The sequence below is a fragment of the Phaseolus vulgaris genome, chromosome 9 (assembly GCF_000499845.2).
Source record: "Phaseolus vulgaris cultivar G19833 chromosome 9, P. vulgaris v2.0, whole genome shotgun sequence".
Classification (NCBI taxonomy): domain Eukaryota; kingdom Viridiplantae; phylum Streptophyta; class Magnoliopsida; order Fabales; family Fabaceae; genus Phaseolus; species Phaseolus vulgaris.
Genome location: NC_023751.2, coordinates 2,033,848 through 2,045,389, shown reverse-complemented (window position 1 = coordinate 2,045,389; position 11,542 = coordinate 2,033,848). Strand labels below are relative to the sequence as shown.

The window sequence follows — 11,542 nt, the reverse complement described above, 5'->3', positions numbered from 1 at the left end:
TTTTTTACCACTAGTATTATAAAAAAATAATTTTTTCCTTTTTTTTTATTGACTGTGCTCTTTTAATATTTACCTTTATTGGCGTTTTCAAACTAATAAGCGTGATCAATGGTTAACCAAAACCTTTTTTTGCTATGTCATGTATAAAAAAATTACAGCAATTATTTTAGTCATTTTGAAAAAAATAAAGTTACTATTAAAGATATCATTGTATATGACATGATATAATAAGCAATGACTTTATTCTTTGAATATGAAGTTAATAACTCCATGTGTATAGAACAAAAAAATATGTTTAAAAATAATAGTTATTTTCATTTTTTAATTAGCATCCTCATTAATTCATGTAAAACTTGAATTAAGATGATTTTTTTTTCTATTTTTCATATTTAAACATTCAAAACTTACAAACAAAATGTGCGGAAATAAATATTACCAACTTAAGAAATTGGTTATAGTTTAATTGTGTTTAGTAGTATGTATTAGTTGCAGTAGTAAACTTTCTTACCCTCAGTTCAATTCCTACAGTAAAAAATAATATTAATAAATTATTGATAAAAATATTTTTATAAGAGGAATTTCCTGTGAATTACCTTCTATACGGATTTCCAATCTCCATCTCCAAGTTGTTGTGAGTGGGTTTATTTATAAATGTGCTTTAATTTATAAGCATTAGGTTAGATTTTAGGTATCTTTTTATTTATCTTTTGATTTTGGGATTTTTTTTTTTATCTGTACAATTATTTTGGGTATAATACAGACGGTTAAGTTGCTCTTAAAAAGACTATCTTAATTATATTATATGGATAATTTGATGCATTATTGAATAATAGCATGTTTAGAGTTTTAGTGGAATTTCATATAGGATGGCAAAGCGGATCAGTCCACCCGCATAGGTCTGTCCCGCATTTGGTTTGTAAAATGTAGGTCGGATTAACACGTCCCACAAAATGAGTGCGCGCTAAATTTTTCATCTCTCCTCGCATAAGGGTTAGTCTGCGGGTTTGTGGGTCAGACCGCATTAAAAAAAAATAGAAATTCAATGATTTTTTGAAAAATTGTCATAAAAAACAAAGACATTAGAATTAATGTAGCAATAAACATTAATTGAATGTTATATAATCCAAGTATCAACCTTCCAATATTCTTGACTTACCCACTACCTAACATATCCACTATTATTTATTCCAAATTACATGAAAAATATCATATCCAACATCCTGTATTCTCATCCCTAAAACTAGACCAAAAAGGAGTCTCAAGGAAATTATAATTTCAATGACCCTTGCAATTTTCTACCCCAAAATGAAAAAGGAAGAAAAACAGAACATTTACTCCACTGCTCCCAAAGTCAATTTTTATTTTTTTGTTTGCGAGCTTGCGGACCAGTCCGCCACACCCCGCACGGGCCGCGAGTTATGCAGGACGGACTAATGCGGGTTAACGAGTTGAAAAGGTGAACCTGCTCGCGTTTTTTACCAGCGAATCGCGGACCGACTCACGCGAACCATCCCGCTTTACTATCCCTAATTTCATGGGATGTACCAAGTTCCTGAGACTACTACGCAGGTCCTCGGTGTTTCAGTATTACAAAAATAATAACTTATTCTTTTGATTATTACTTTATATGAATATATTGTTTTATTTGTTAAAATAAATTTCATTTTTCTATTGTTATTATATAAAATTTTCTTATTTTTTATCATGTTTGTAATGAAAAACACAGTTATTCCAACAATACATCCAATATATTATGATGTGATGCAAGTTTTTGAATTTTTTTTTCTATTCTACTTAAATTTCAAGGATTTAAATATCCTTACCATCTCTATATAATCACACAAATACACGTGTATAAACTTTTATAATTGAATTTCAAATCTAGACTTTCTCATCTCATCTATACTCCAACTATGTCATCAACTCTTGTGAAGTTGGCACAGGGACACAATCTATGTGTAGAATAATATGTAAATAGCTACAATGAAGACTAAGGCTTGCATTTCCAACTTTAATCATGGTTTCTAATAATGATATTCAGATGATAATTATATATTTTTGTGAATGCAAGTCATTCTCTGCATAGTTTATATAAATATTTATGGGGTGTTTTTTTTTAACCATTTGTGATTATTTGATGTTACCCATTTTTAATATTGTCAATTTTAAAATATAAAAAGGAATATAGTTATTTCTAACAAGTAAAAGAACTGGATTTATTTATTTAAAAAATATATTAATTAATTGAAAATGTTAAGATATAAGCTAGTAATCTAAACATATTACTAAATTAAATTTAGTCACACGTACACACCTTAAATATTAAGAAACTTGAAATATCTTCCTAACTTTGATTCTTTTTATAAAAACATTATGATTTTTTTAGGAGAGAAGCATTAATACATTCAATATCAATAAATCATTAGAGTTTTGTTTTTATAATCTTTTAGAGTGAAATAATTTATGAGAAAATTTCAACACATTGGTTATGTTAAAGGAAGAATGTTGTGTTTAATTCTAAAAGTTATCCAATGAAATGAAACTAAGGGGACAAGATTCTCAACTTTCAATTTTAATTATATTCACTTTTTTATCAAAATTAAAGTAAAATTAAGGATATTTTGTAATTTACAAACAATTAATTTTTTTACTTCTTTTTCTACTCACTTTCCATTCAAATTCTAAAAATTATCAAAAAAGGAAATATATAATTTTGACTGATTGTTAAAATATCATCATCACCCCTTAATATGGTGTAAAAGTTGGCTAAAGTAGTGAATGACCACACCAATAGCCATGGAAAGTGCTGGTTATGAATGAAATGCATAAATGATTATTTTATTTCTCTTCTCTATCGAATGTATGTTTGGTCTGCATAGGCAAAGCAATAAAGGAAGAATATGAAGAAATGATTGAGCAGGTTTTCACAACAACACAACTCACAAAATGTAATGTAAATGCAGCCTAACCATGATAATAATCTGAGGTAACTATAATATATACGTTAGCACAGATGAGTGAAAGCTCATGCTAAGTGGGGGAAGCAATCAGATTCAAAACAACTCCTAAAATTGTAACAGATCACAGTAACTGTTCATCAAGACTTAGGCAAAACAATTTATACAATTTGCATCTGAACAAATAGTTATACCAAACTGCAATCAAGAATTGAGTCTTCAACCCATCCATTCCACACATTTGTCAAAGAAAATAAGAGCTGTAACACCCTGCAACTTCTATTTTACTCATCAATTGCTCAAATCCTGCATAAACAAATCAACAGAATGTAGATTGCATATCTACAAATTAAAACCACCTTATGAAGGGATTATACAAATGTTTATTGAGAAATTGATCCTAATAATTGAAAATAATACCTAAGTCAGGACTGTGGATGTACATATCCTTGATCCTATGAGGTGATGATGATGAATTCTCAAAGGGTTGAATAACCTGAACGCTTTCGGCGCGTAATTTTTTCTCTCGTGGAGACTCAACTTCTGTGTCGGCTTCTGGCTCAACATTCGATGCGGGAGCGAGTTGCTTCCTCTTTGATCGAGCTCTTCTGTTCTGGAACCAGTTATAAACATTTGTCTCTGATATTTGGCCATGTTGGCCCAGTTCAATGGCTATCTCCTTGATCTTCTGCTTACTTGGAGTGCCATTCCCCTCATCAAAAATACGTTCCAGAATTTGAAGCTGCAGAGGCGTTGGAGTCCAACGCTGCCTCGCAGTTATCTTGTGTCCAGAACACGCCATCAACGAATCACAGTACAAATTACCCAGCCTCAGCCCTGACCCAAAGTATAACAACAAATCACACACTCATCTTGTTTCTTTATCCACTGTCAAATTACAGATCTTACATTTCATTTACTAGCATAATGAAACAATGAAATTTTATCAAGTTAAGTCCCATATCAGCTAAAAACATAACCTACAACCCTCGTTTTCTATATAAAAAAAGTGTGTTGCTCGCCACTACTGTTCAAGAGGGTGCAGCGATGGCATGCACAGGTTTGAGAAAGTTAGATTTACGAAAGAAGCAACAAAAAAAAACCTGCGAGGTCCTGTTGGGTGGTTACGGCTTTGTGCATCTCCACAAGCTGCTCGCAGATGGTGGCGTAAACAGATATCTGTTGCCTCAGCAGTTCCATTTGTTCGTCGGTCATTACTTTAACGTAAAGGCTTCCAATAGTGTTTGAGGCTTCTTGATGATGCTCTGCCTCCATTTCTATCTCCTTTTTATTGTGCTGATAAAATCTCAGTTTTGTTTTGGATTGAATTGCATTTTGCAGGGACAGGGAGCGTTCTCAGACTTCAAGTCAAACTTAGTAGCGTAGTTTACTGCGCGATTTGGCCTAATACCGCAAATCTCGCAGGTTAGCCTCCTTCCTTTTTTTTAACTTTAAGTTTACTTTCTTTCATTAAAATAACATTTGTATATGAAAATGTCTGAGTAATATATTCTATCCACTATGAACTAGTCTCGGGACCGATTACGAGTCTCGGGGGACCGATTACGAGTCTCGGAGGACCGATTACGAGTCTTGGAAATCTGGAACATACTTGTGCATATAAATTTTTATTATCAATTTATATAATTTATAATTATATAATATATAAACTCGTGTTCATGTCGTGTTACCTAAATACGAATTTTACTTCACTTCTTTATAACATTTTCTCATTAAGTTAATTTAGAAAAAATTGATTAATTTTTGTGACCTGTATGCAGCTTAATTTTAAAAGTAGTGAAATTTAGTTTAAGTATAATTTATTTTTAGGGCGATAAATTCCTTCTGAAATATATTAATTCAGTGAAATTTTATCAGAAATCAAAATATGAGCACCCTCCTTTTAGGTATTAAATTCATCTCTTTAAAAATTCAAAATGTTGTTTTTTCATTTAGAAGAATGACCATAGTTGCATTTTGAATTTATTATATTATATTTCTTAATGATGAAGATACATTAATTTTGATAAATGCTATCAAATTTCACTGATACGTTGATTAAATAAAAAACTAATAAAACCATAACATTAAGTATTGTAGCAAAATCGGTCATAGAGTTCTTGCTGTTTACCTTTTAATTTTTTTAACAATCAATTTATAGATTTACCCGTATATTAAATCCAAACAATTACAATTTATTGAAATTATCTAATAGCATTTATGTACACTTACTAAACTAAGCTAGCTAACTAACTGCATTATTAATGGCTTAATTTTGAAAATTTGTATGACGATAACTAATAACGATAAATTAGTGGAAATAAATGAATAAATAATTGTAGATTTGTTTTTTGTGGTTGTTGTTTGGGAATATTTGTGTTTGAAGCTTAGGAAGTGGAGGCGTAATTAGAGCATGTCCAGACGTACACTTACAGCAAAACCTATAACAATGGGTCTCCGGTAACATAAAAATGATCAAGCATATTTTCCTCACATTAACACTGTTGAAATTTCTTATTTACATGACTCTTACATTAATATTATTTAAAGGATTACCAATTTATTTTTATTTAAAAAATACAATTTATTTTTATTTAAAAAATACAATTTCTTTATTCTGAATACAATTTTTTCTTCAACTTTATTTAAAGAATACAATTTATGTGTGCAGTAGTAGTAGTGTTGAAGGTGGGGAGTTATGGTAGTGAAAGTTAATGTGATTGAACCAAGAGACACAATGAAAGTTGCAGGTGGGATCTTCAATAAAGAAGAGGATAAAATTCTAAGTTTCTTTTTCCATGGAGGTGCATGAAGAAATTTTCTGACTGCAGTAGTATTACAACTATCTCTAACCATTTGACAATGGGAAGTCTCTTTTTGAACCCCTACGTTTTTCTTTCTGCACCCTCATAACTTTTAAAATTCCTAAATTAGTCTCGACCTTTTATTACTGATTTTTGAATCCATAATGTATTTTTTTTATTTGGATTCTGAAATCCAAAAACATACTATGCAATGGGAAAATTATCGGACTCTGAATGATTTATGGATGCATGAATATGGGAGTTTTGTGGATTCAATTCTCTGACAAAAAAACAAAGTGCGAATTTCCTTATTTTTAAACCTAGTGGATTGTACTGTCTGACATCAACATATGTAACCATCAACACAGCGAAGACACAACTAATCACATTTTAGGGATGGAGAAATATCAAGAGGTGGAGTGGCGCCATCGTTAAGAGAGCACTATGCGTGTAAAGGAAGAAGAAAGACAAGTATTACAAAATAGAACAGAGATGAACAAAAGAGTAAACTTACAAAAGATATGAAAATGAATATCTCTTTTTTCTTATTATTCAAATCAAAATAAATGGTCTTAATATATACAAATAGTACACTCATTCTAGGGTTTAACTAAAGAAAGAAATAATCAATAATTAAATACTAGAATCATAACGCACAAAGATAAAATAAAGGTTATTCTCCTCTATAAAGATAAATAACTGATAATTAGAAAAGACATCTTTATTCTCTTTTATAAAGATAAGCAACTGATAATTAGAAAAGACACCCAATTATTATTCTTTATAAAGAGAAACAACTGATAATTAGAAAAGACTATCAATTAATATTAGGATTCTTCTGTAGATCTGGGTATTGTGTTGTGTACATTTTAGAGTTTTTTAAGAATATTAGGGATATATTTGTTTTTCATAACATTTTGGGTGCAGTAAGTAAAGAAAAACTTACGAAAACAGGAAGAAACTTAGAAAAACTTAGGTGCAGGATAAACTGTATTGACAATGAAACAGGGTACATTTTTGTTTAGGCCGTTGAAAAACAACCGAGAGTGCTGCCAGAACTTTGTTTCCCGACATAAAAGGAAGTTGTTATGAAATAAAAGCATTTCATAAAACAACGTGGTTATATTTTCAAAATAATTTTTCTATTCTTCTTATTATTTTCAACATTTTCATATTTTTTAAATATAAGTTTTTTGTTTTTTTCAAATATTTTTCCTTTCTAATAATTTTATTGTTTAAATAATATATGTTTTTTCTTACTAAATAATTTTGAAAATTATTTTATTTTGTTCTCTATAAAAAATATTTCTTTAAAGATATATGGTTTTGTAGGTGTACTATGTTTTGGATGTTATGATTCAAGTTATTTAAGGATTTTGCTATGGTAGGCTTCAAGCTTTCTTCTATTTCAATTTGATGGATTTCACTTCCTTTTCTTTTATAATATTCTTCTATACTTTCATTTTCTTGTTTTAACCTTTGAAGTTGAAAGATTAATATTATTTTTTCTAATAGGAAAATAGTGTGACTATCTATAATCTTTTTCCCTTAGCTACATTAATTAGAATATCATTCTACCATAACTTTCAATTTTTAATATAGTAATTTTAACCATATTTAGTTCTCAAAGTTAATATACCTAAAATATTTGTTTCCCTTTTCTTTTTAACTTAACTTGCAATGTCAGATTGGAATTTCCAATAGTAATTTTCTACTTATTGCATATAATTTATTTGAGTTATTAAATTGGCTGTTCTTGGTTTAGGAGGAGAACCCTTTTGAAGACATTGCTCTAAAACAAAAAAAAACCCAAAAAAAATACAAGAACTATATTTGGGTCAGAATAGAAAATACTGACCACACTTCTTACTCACTTTAAGAGCAAAAAGAAAGGTTTTAAGGTAAATAACCTTGCTCCTAGATTAGTTTGGTTGAGTTATAGGTGCCTTTGTGCGGTTCAGTTTGAGAGGTAGGGAATGGTTGTGAGTTTTAGTCAAGTATCTCTTCTAATGTTCTTGATGAGTTTTTGGAAGAACTCAAAGGTGGAGGTTTGCGGAAGCTATGTTTAGGTGAAGTAAGTGTTTTTAGTGTATACTTGTTGGTTTTTGTGAGGTTGGTGGAGTTTTGATGTGTATGATTAGGGAAATTTAATAGTATGGTTGATTTGAATTATGGAGTTGATTTGATGGGTTAAAAGCTACAAGGTCCCTATAGTGACTTTATGGTGTTGTTGGTTTTGACTTCTTGGATCATAAAGATTGGTTTAATGTGTATAGGATAAGAAAAAGGGTTTCTCTAATGTTGGATGAAGGTTTTGGATGGTAGATAGTCAAGCTTGAGTTGGCTAAGCATAGTTCTAAAAAAAAAAAATAGAATGAGCAAGAAAGAGTAGCAATTGTGAAAAGGAAATGATAAAAATAGTAGATTATATGACTCATTAGAATATATGACTACAAAAATCAATTTAATAATAAGCTCTTGGAGATTTCAGTACTACACATATAAAATTACTGGTTAAGTTATATTTAAAATTTATTTTATAATAATATATTATTATATAAAAGGGATATTTTACTATTTTTTTTTTTTTACACAATTTTTTTTTATTTTATCCTTATTTAATATATCTCATTTTATTAGTACAATAAAGTATTTGGTCATTTCATATGAATTACTTAAAAAATAAAACTATTTTTTAATTTAATATTAATGTACACTTTTTATAGGTAAACTGATTCTTTCACTCTTTTCTTAATTCTTTATTTTAAGACAACAACCGGAAGAAAGAGAGTGTATATTCTCACATGTTTCTACTCCAAATCTCACATATCAAATAAAATAACATTAATTTTCAATCACTCTCTTCACTCCATTTCAAGCAACGTGAACATCATCACACTCTTCGATCCCAAAACTACTAATGGAATAAGAGAGACTCTACCAGAGAAATTCATCATTTTTCTTTTCCATATGTTATTTTTTACTTTTTTATTTATGACTCATCTAAAATTATTTATGTTAAATTTCTATCATTTTGAAAGTTGGTAAAAGAGAACAATATACGTGTTTTCGCTAGTAATATTATACTCATTTAAAGTTTGTTTTAATAAAATTATTTAAATTTTATTCAATTTTATTATAGGATCCGTTATAAGATGATCCATAAATATATAATATGATAAATATATAATATAATGCATAATCATTCATAAATGTATAATATTATGCACAAGCATGAGCATGAGTTAATAAGAGATTCTCATATGTTGAATTAAAATTAGTTATTCATGGCTTAGTCCAGTTACATTAATTTGAATATGGGAAAGATTTATTTTTAATAATTGAGATATTCAATTAAAATTTAAAATAACATTTTCAATATTGAGGAACTTTATTTAAATTTTTATTAGTAAATGGATTAAATGAAATGAAAAAAGATAATTAAGTTTAAAAAAAGTTTATAATGGAAATTGAATGTAGTTAGATATCTGTATTCAAGTGCATAATAATGAAGTAGTCCCTGAAAGAAGGGCAGACATGCCTCTAACTATTGGGCATACAAAGAATGGAATCAGTGGATTGTCTTTAGTAATAAGATAAGATAATGTTATCATTGCCATTCATAATAATTGAATATATATTTGCAAACTGTGCTAAATGCATGAATACTTTTTTCTCTTTACCAACCCTTCTCCATCTCAACCAATATATAATTCAATGTTTTTAGAAAGGTTATTTATATGATTGAACAACAAGAAAATAACACTAAAACTTGCTAATGCCCAATGGATTTAATATAATTGATATTTCACAAAGAATTTGATGTTTGAATCCAAGGAAAGAACTAAATTCATTAACACTATAAACATTTCATTCTCACTCTTAGTTGCTACCTTCAAATAATTAAGGTTTGTTTGACAAAACTAGTTATTTTGTAATTACATTAATAATAAATAAATATTTTAAATAAGTAAGTTATATTTTGAATTTATAATAAAATGCAAATATTATAATGCAAGGTATTTTTTAATGGTTTATATTTTTAATGTTAAAAAATTCTAAAGACATCCTTGTTAAAAGTAATATAGTAATACAATTTTAATGTCATATAATAATAAGTTGTAATATTATTGTAATTGAAATTATGAGTATGATGGGGAACAAATGTGTCTGAAAACTTTTGGTGGATAAGACTACCATCCAAAACACTATTAAGTTACTTAAAATGTCCCTATTTATGGTATTCATATATATATATATATATATATATATATATATTTTGTTTGTGGGAGGGAGATGGGTGTCTAGTGAAATAAAAAATAATATTATCATGACGTACCAATTTTTCCTTTTCTTCATTATTAATTGCACTCGTGTTTTAATATATTTATTTCGACTTTACAAATCCAGGGAAAAACTCTTGATTATATAATTAAATACTAATAATTGACTTTAAAAATTACTTAAAAAAATTAAAAATGGACGTGGCTTAAAAAAAATATGAGCACAATAATTACACTAATCATTTTTTTTATATACTAGGGAACACAGGTGCAGAGAGCGAATATATCCAAATTTTTTTTTTTTTTTTTACTATTATTATATGTATCTTTGAGGAAGAAGAGAGATAAAGTGAGAAAAAGCGAAAAGAGAAAATACGGTGATAAAATACCAAAAATTCAAAATTAGAAAACAACAATTGTCCGTAAAAATTGAAGAAATAAAGATATATTTTAGAAAATTAATTTTTTTTAAAAAAAAATTGTTCTACATTCAAAATTGCATGTGCCATACAAGAAAAAAATTAAATAAAAACTAATTTTAAAGATAAAAAATTTGTTATAGTAATTAAATTAGAAATATTTTAGAGACAAAAAAATTATTAGTTTCTAAATTAATTTCTATTATTGATAAATAATTTTTAAAATGATATCTAATTAGCTACCAAGATTTTAACTACCAATTATTTAGATTCTAAATTTGGTAGCAAAAATCTTGGTATCTAATTAGATATCAATTTAGAAATTATTTATCAATAATAGAAACCAATATTTTTTTAGTCTATAAAATGATCTCTAATTTAGTCACTAAAATTAATTTTTATTTAATAATTTTCTTGTAGTGGTGATAACTGTTTTAATATATTTTTAAAAAAATAGAAAATGACGCAATGTCAATAATAAAGTAATAAAATTAAATATTAATATAAGGATAAAATAGGAAAATAATTGAGAACAGTTAAAGAGAGGAATCCCCTTTATATATAGGTATAGATTATGTTATTATCATTTTTAACTACATTGCAAATTCTTTTAACTTAAATGAAAATAAGGTTTTTTGACCATGATGGGGTTTTTTTTTTTTTGTTTTTACTAAAATGGGGTCCGTTTAAAAAAAATTACAAATTTAGACAAGTCGTGCCAATTCGGCACGACTTCATATGCAAAAGTCGTTCCAATTAGGCACGACTTCTGTCCTGTCATACTAAAGTCGTGTCAACTTGGCACGACTTCTGCCACGTCATAATCTTTTTTATTTTTTTAGTAAGTTATGTAATGTTAAAAATTAATTTGATACATAATTTTCTAAGAGTGTTAGTTTTAAGGAACAAAAAATTGGATAATTGTGTATGGATCATGTTTGACGGTAATGTAATACAATAACTTGATTATTTGATTAATTAAAAAATGAAGAAAATTGTTATTGAATTTGGAAATAAATACATAAATGAAAATTTATTGTATTTGGAAAATAAATAGAGAATTATTGTTGTGAATTTGC

At 27.8% G+C, this 11,542-nt stretch overlaps 1 protein-coding gene and 1 long non-coding RNA gene across 2 annotated transcripts; one reads left to right on the top strand and one right to left on the bottom strand.

Annotated features, from left to right (window-relative positions):
• Positions 1–3,035: 3,035 nt before the first annotated feature.
• Positions 3,036–4,302, bottom strand: LOC137822495 (WUSCHEL-related homeobox 8-like). Its single transcript, XM_068627392.1, has 3 exons — positions 4,061–4,302; positions 3,378–3,794; positions 3,036–3,263 (listed from the first exon to the last, which is right to left on the bottom strand). Exons 1-3 carry the CDS (start codon positions 4,230–4,232, stop codon positions 3,202–3,204), a joined length of 651 nt encoding a protein of 216 aa, XP_068483493.1. The 5' UTR covers positions 4,233–4,302; the 3' UTR covers positions 3,036–3,201.
• LOC137822497 (uncharacterized) lies at positions 4,041–6,012 on the top strand. Its single transcript, XR_011082929.1, has 3 exons — positions 4,041–4,181; positions 4,299–4,382; positions 5,629–6,012. It is a non-coding gene; the product is annotated as an uncharacterized lncRNA (long non-coding RNA).
• Positions 6,013–11,542: the final 5,530 nt, after the last annotated feature.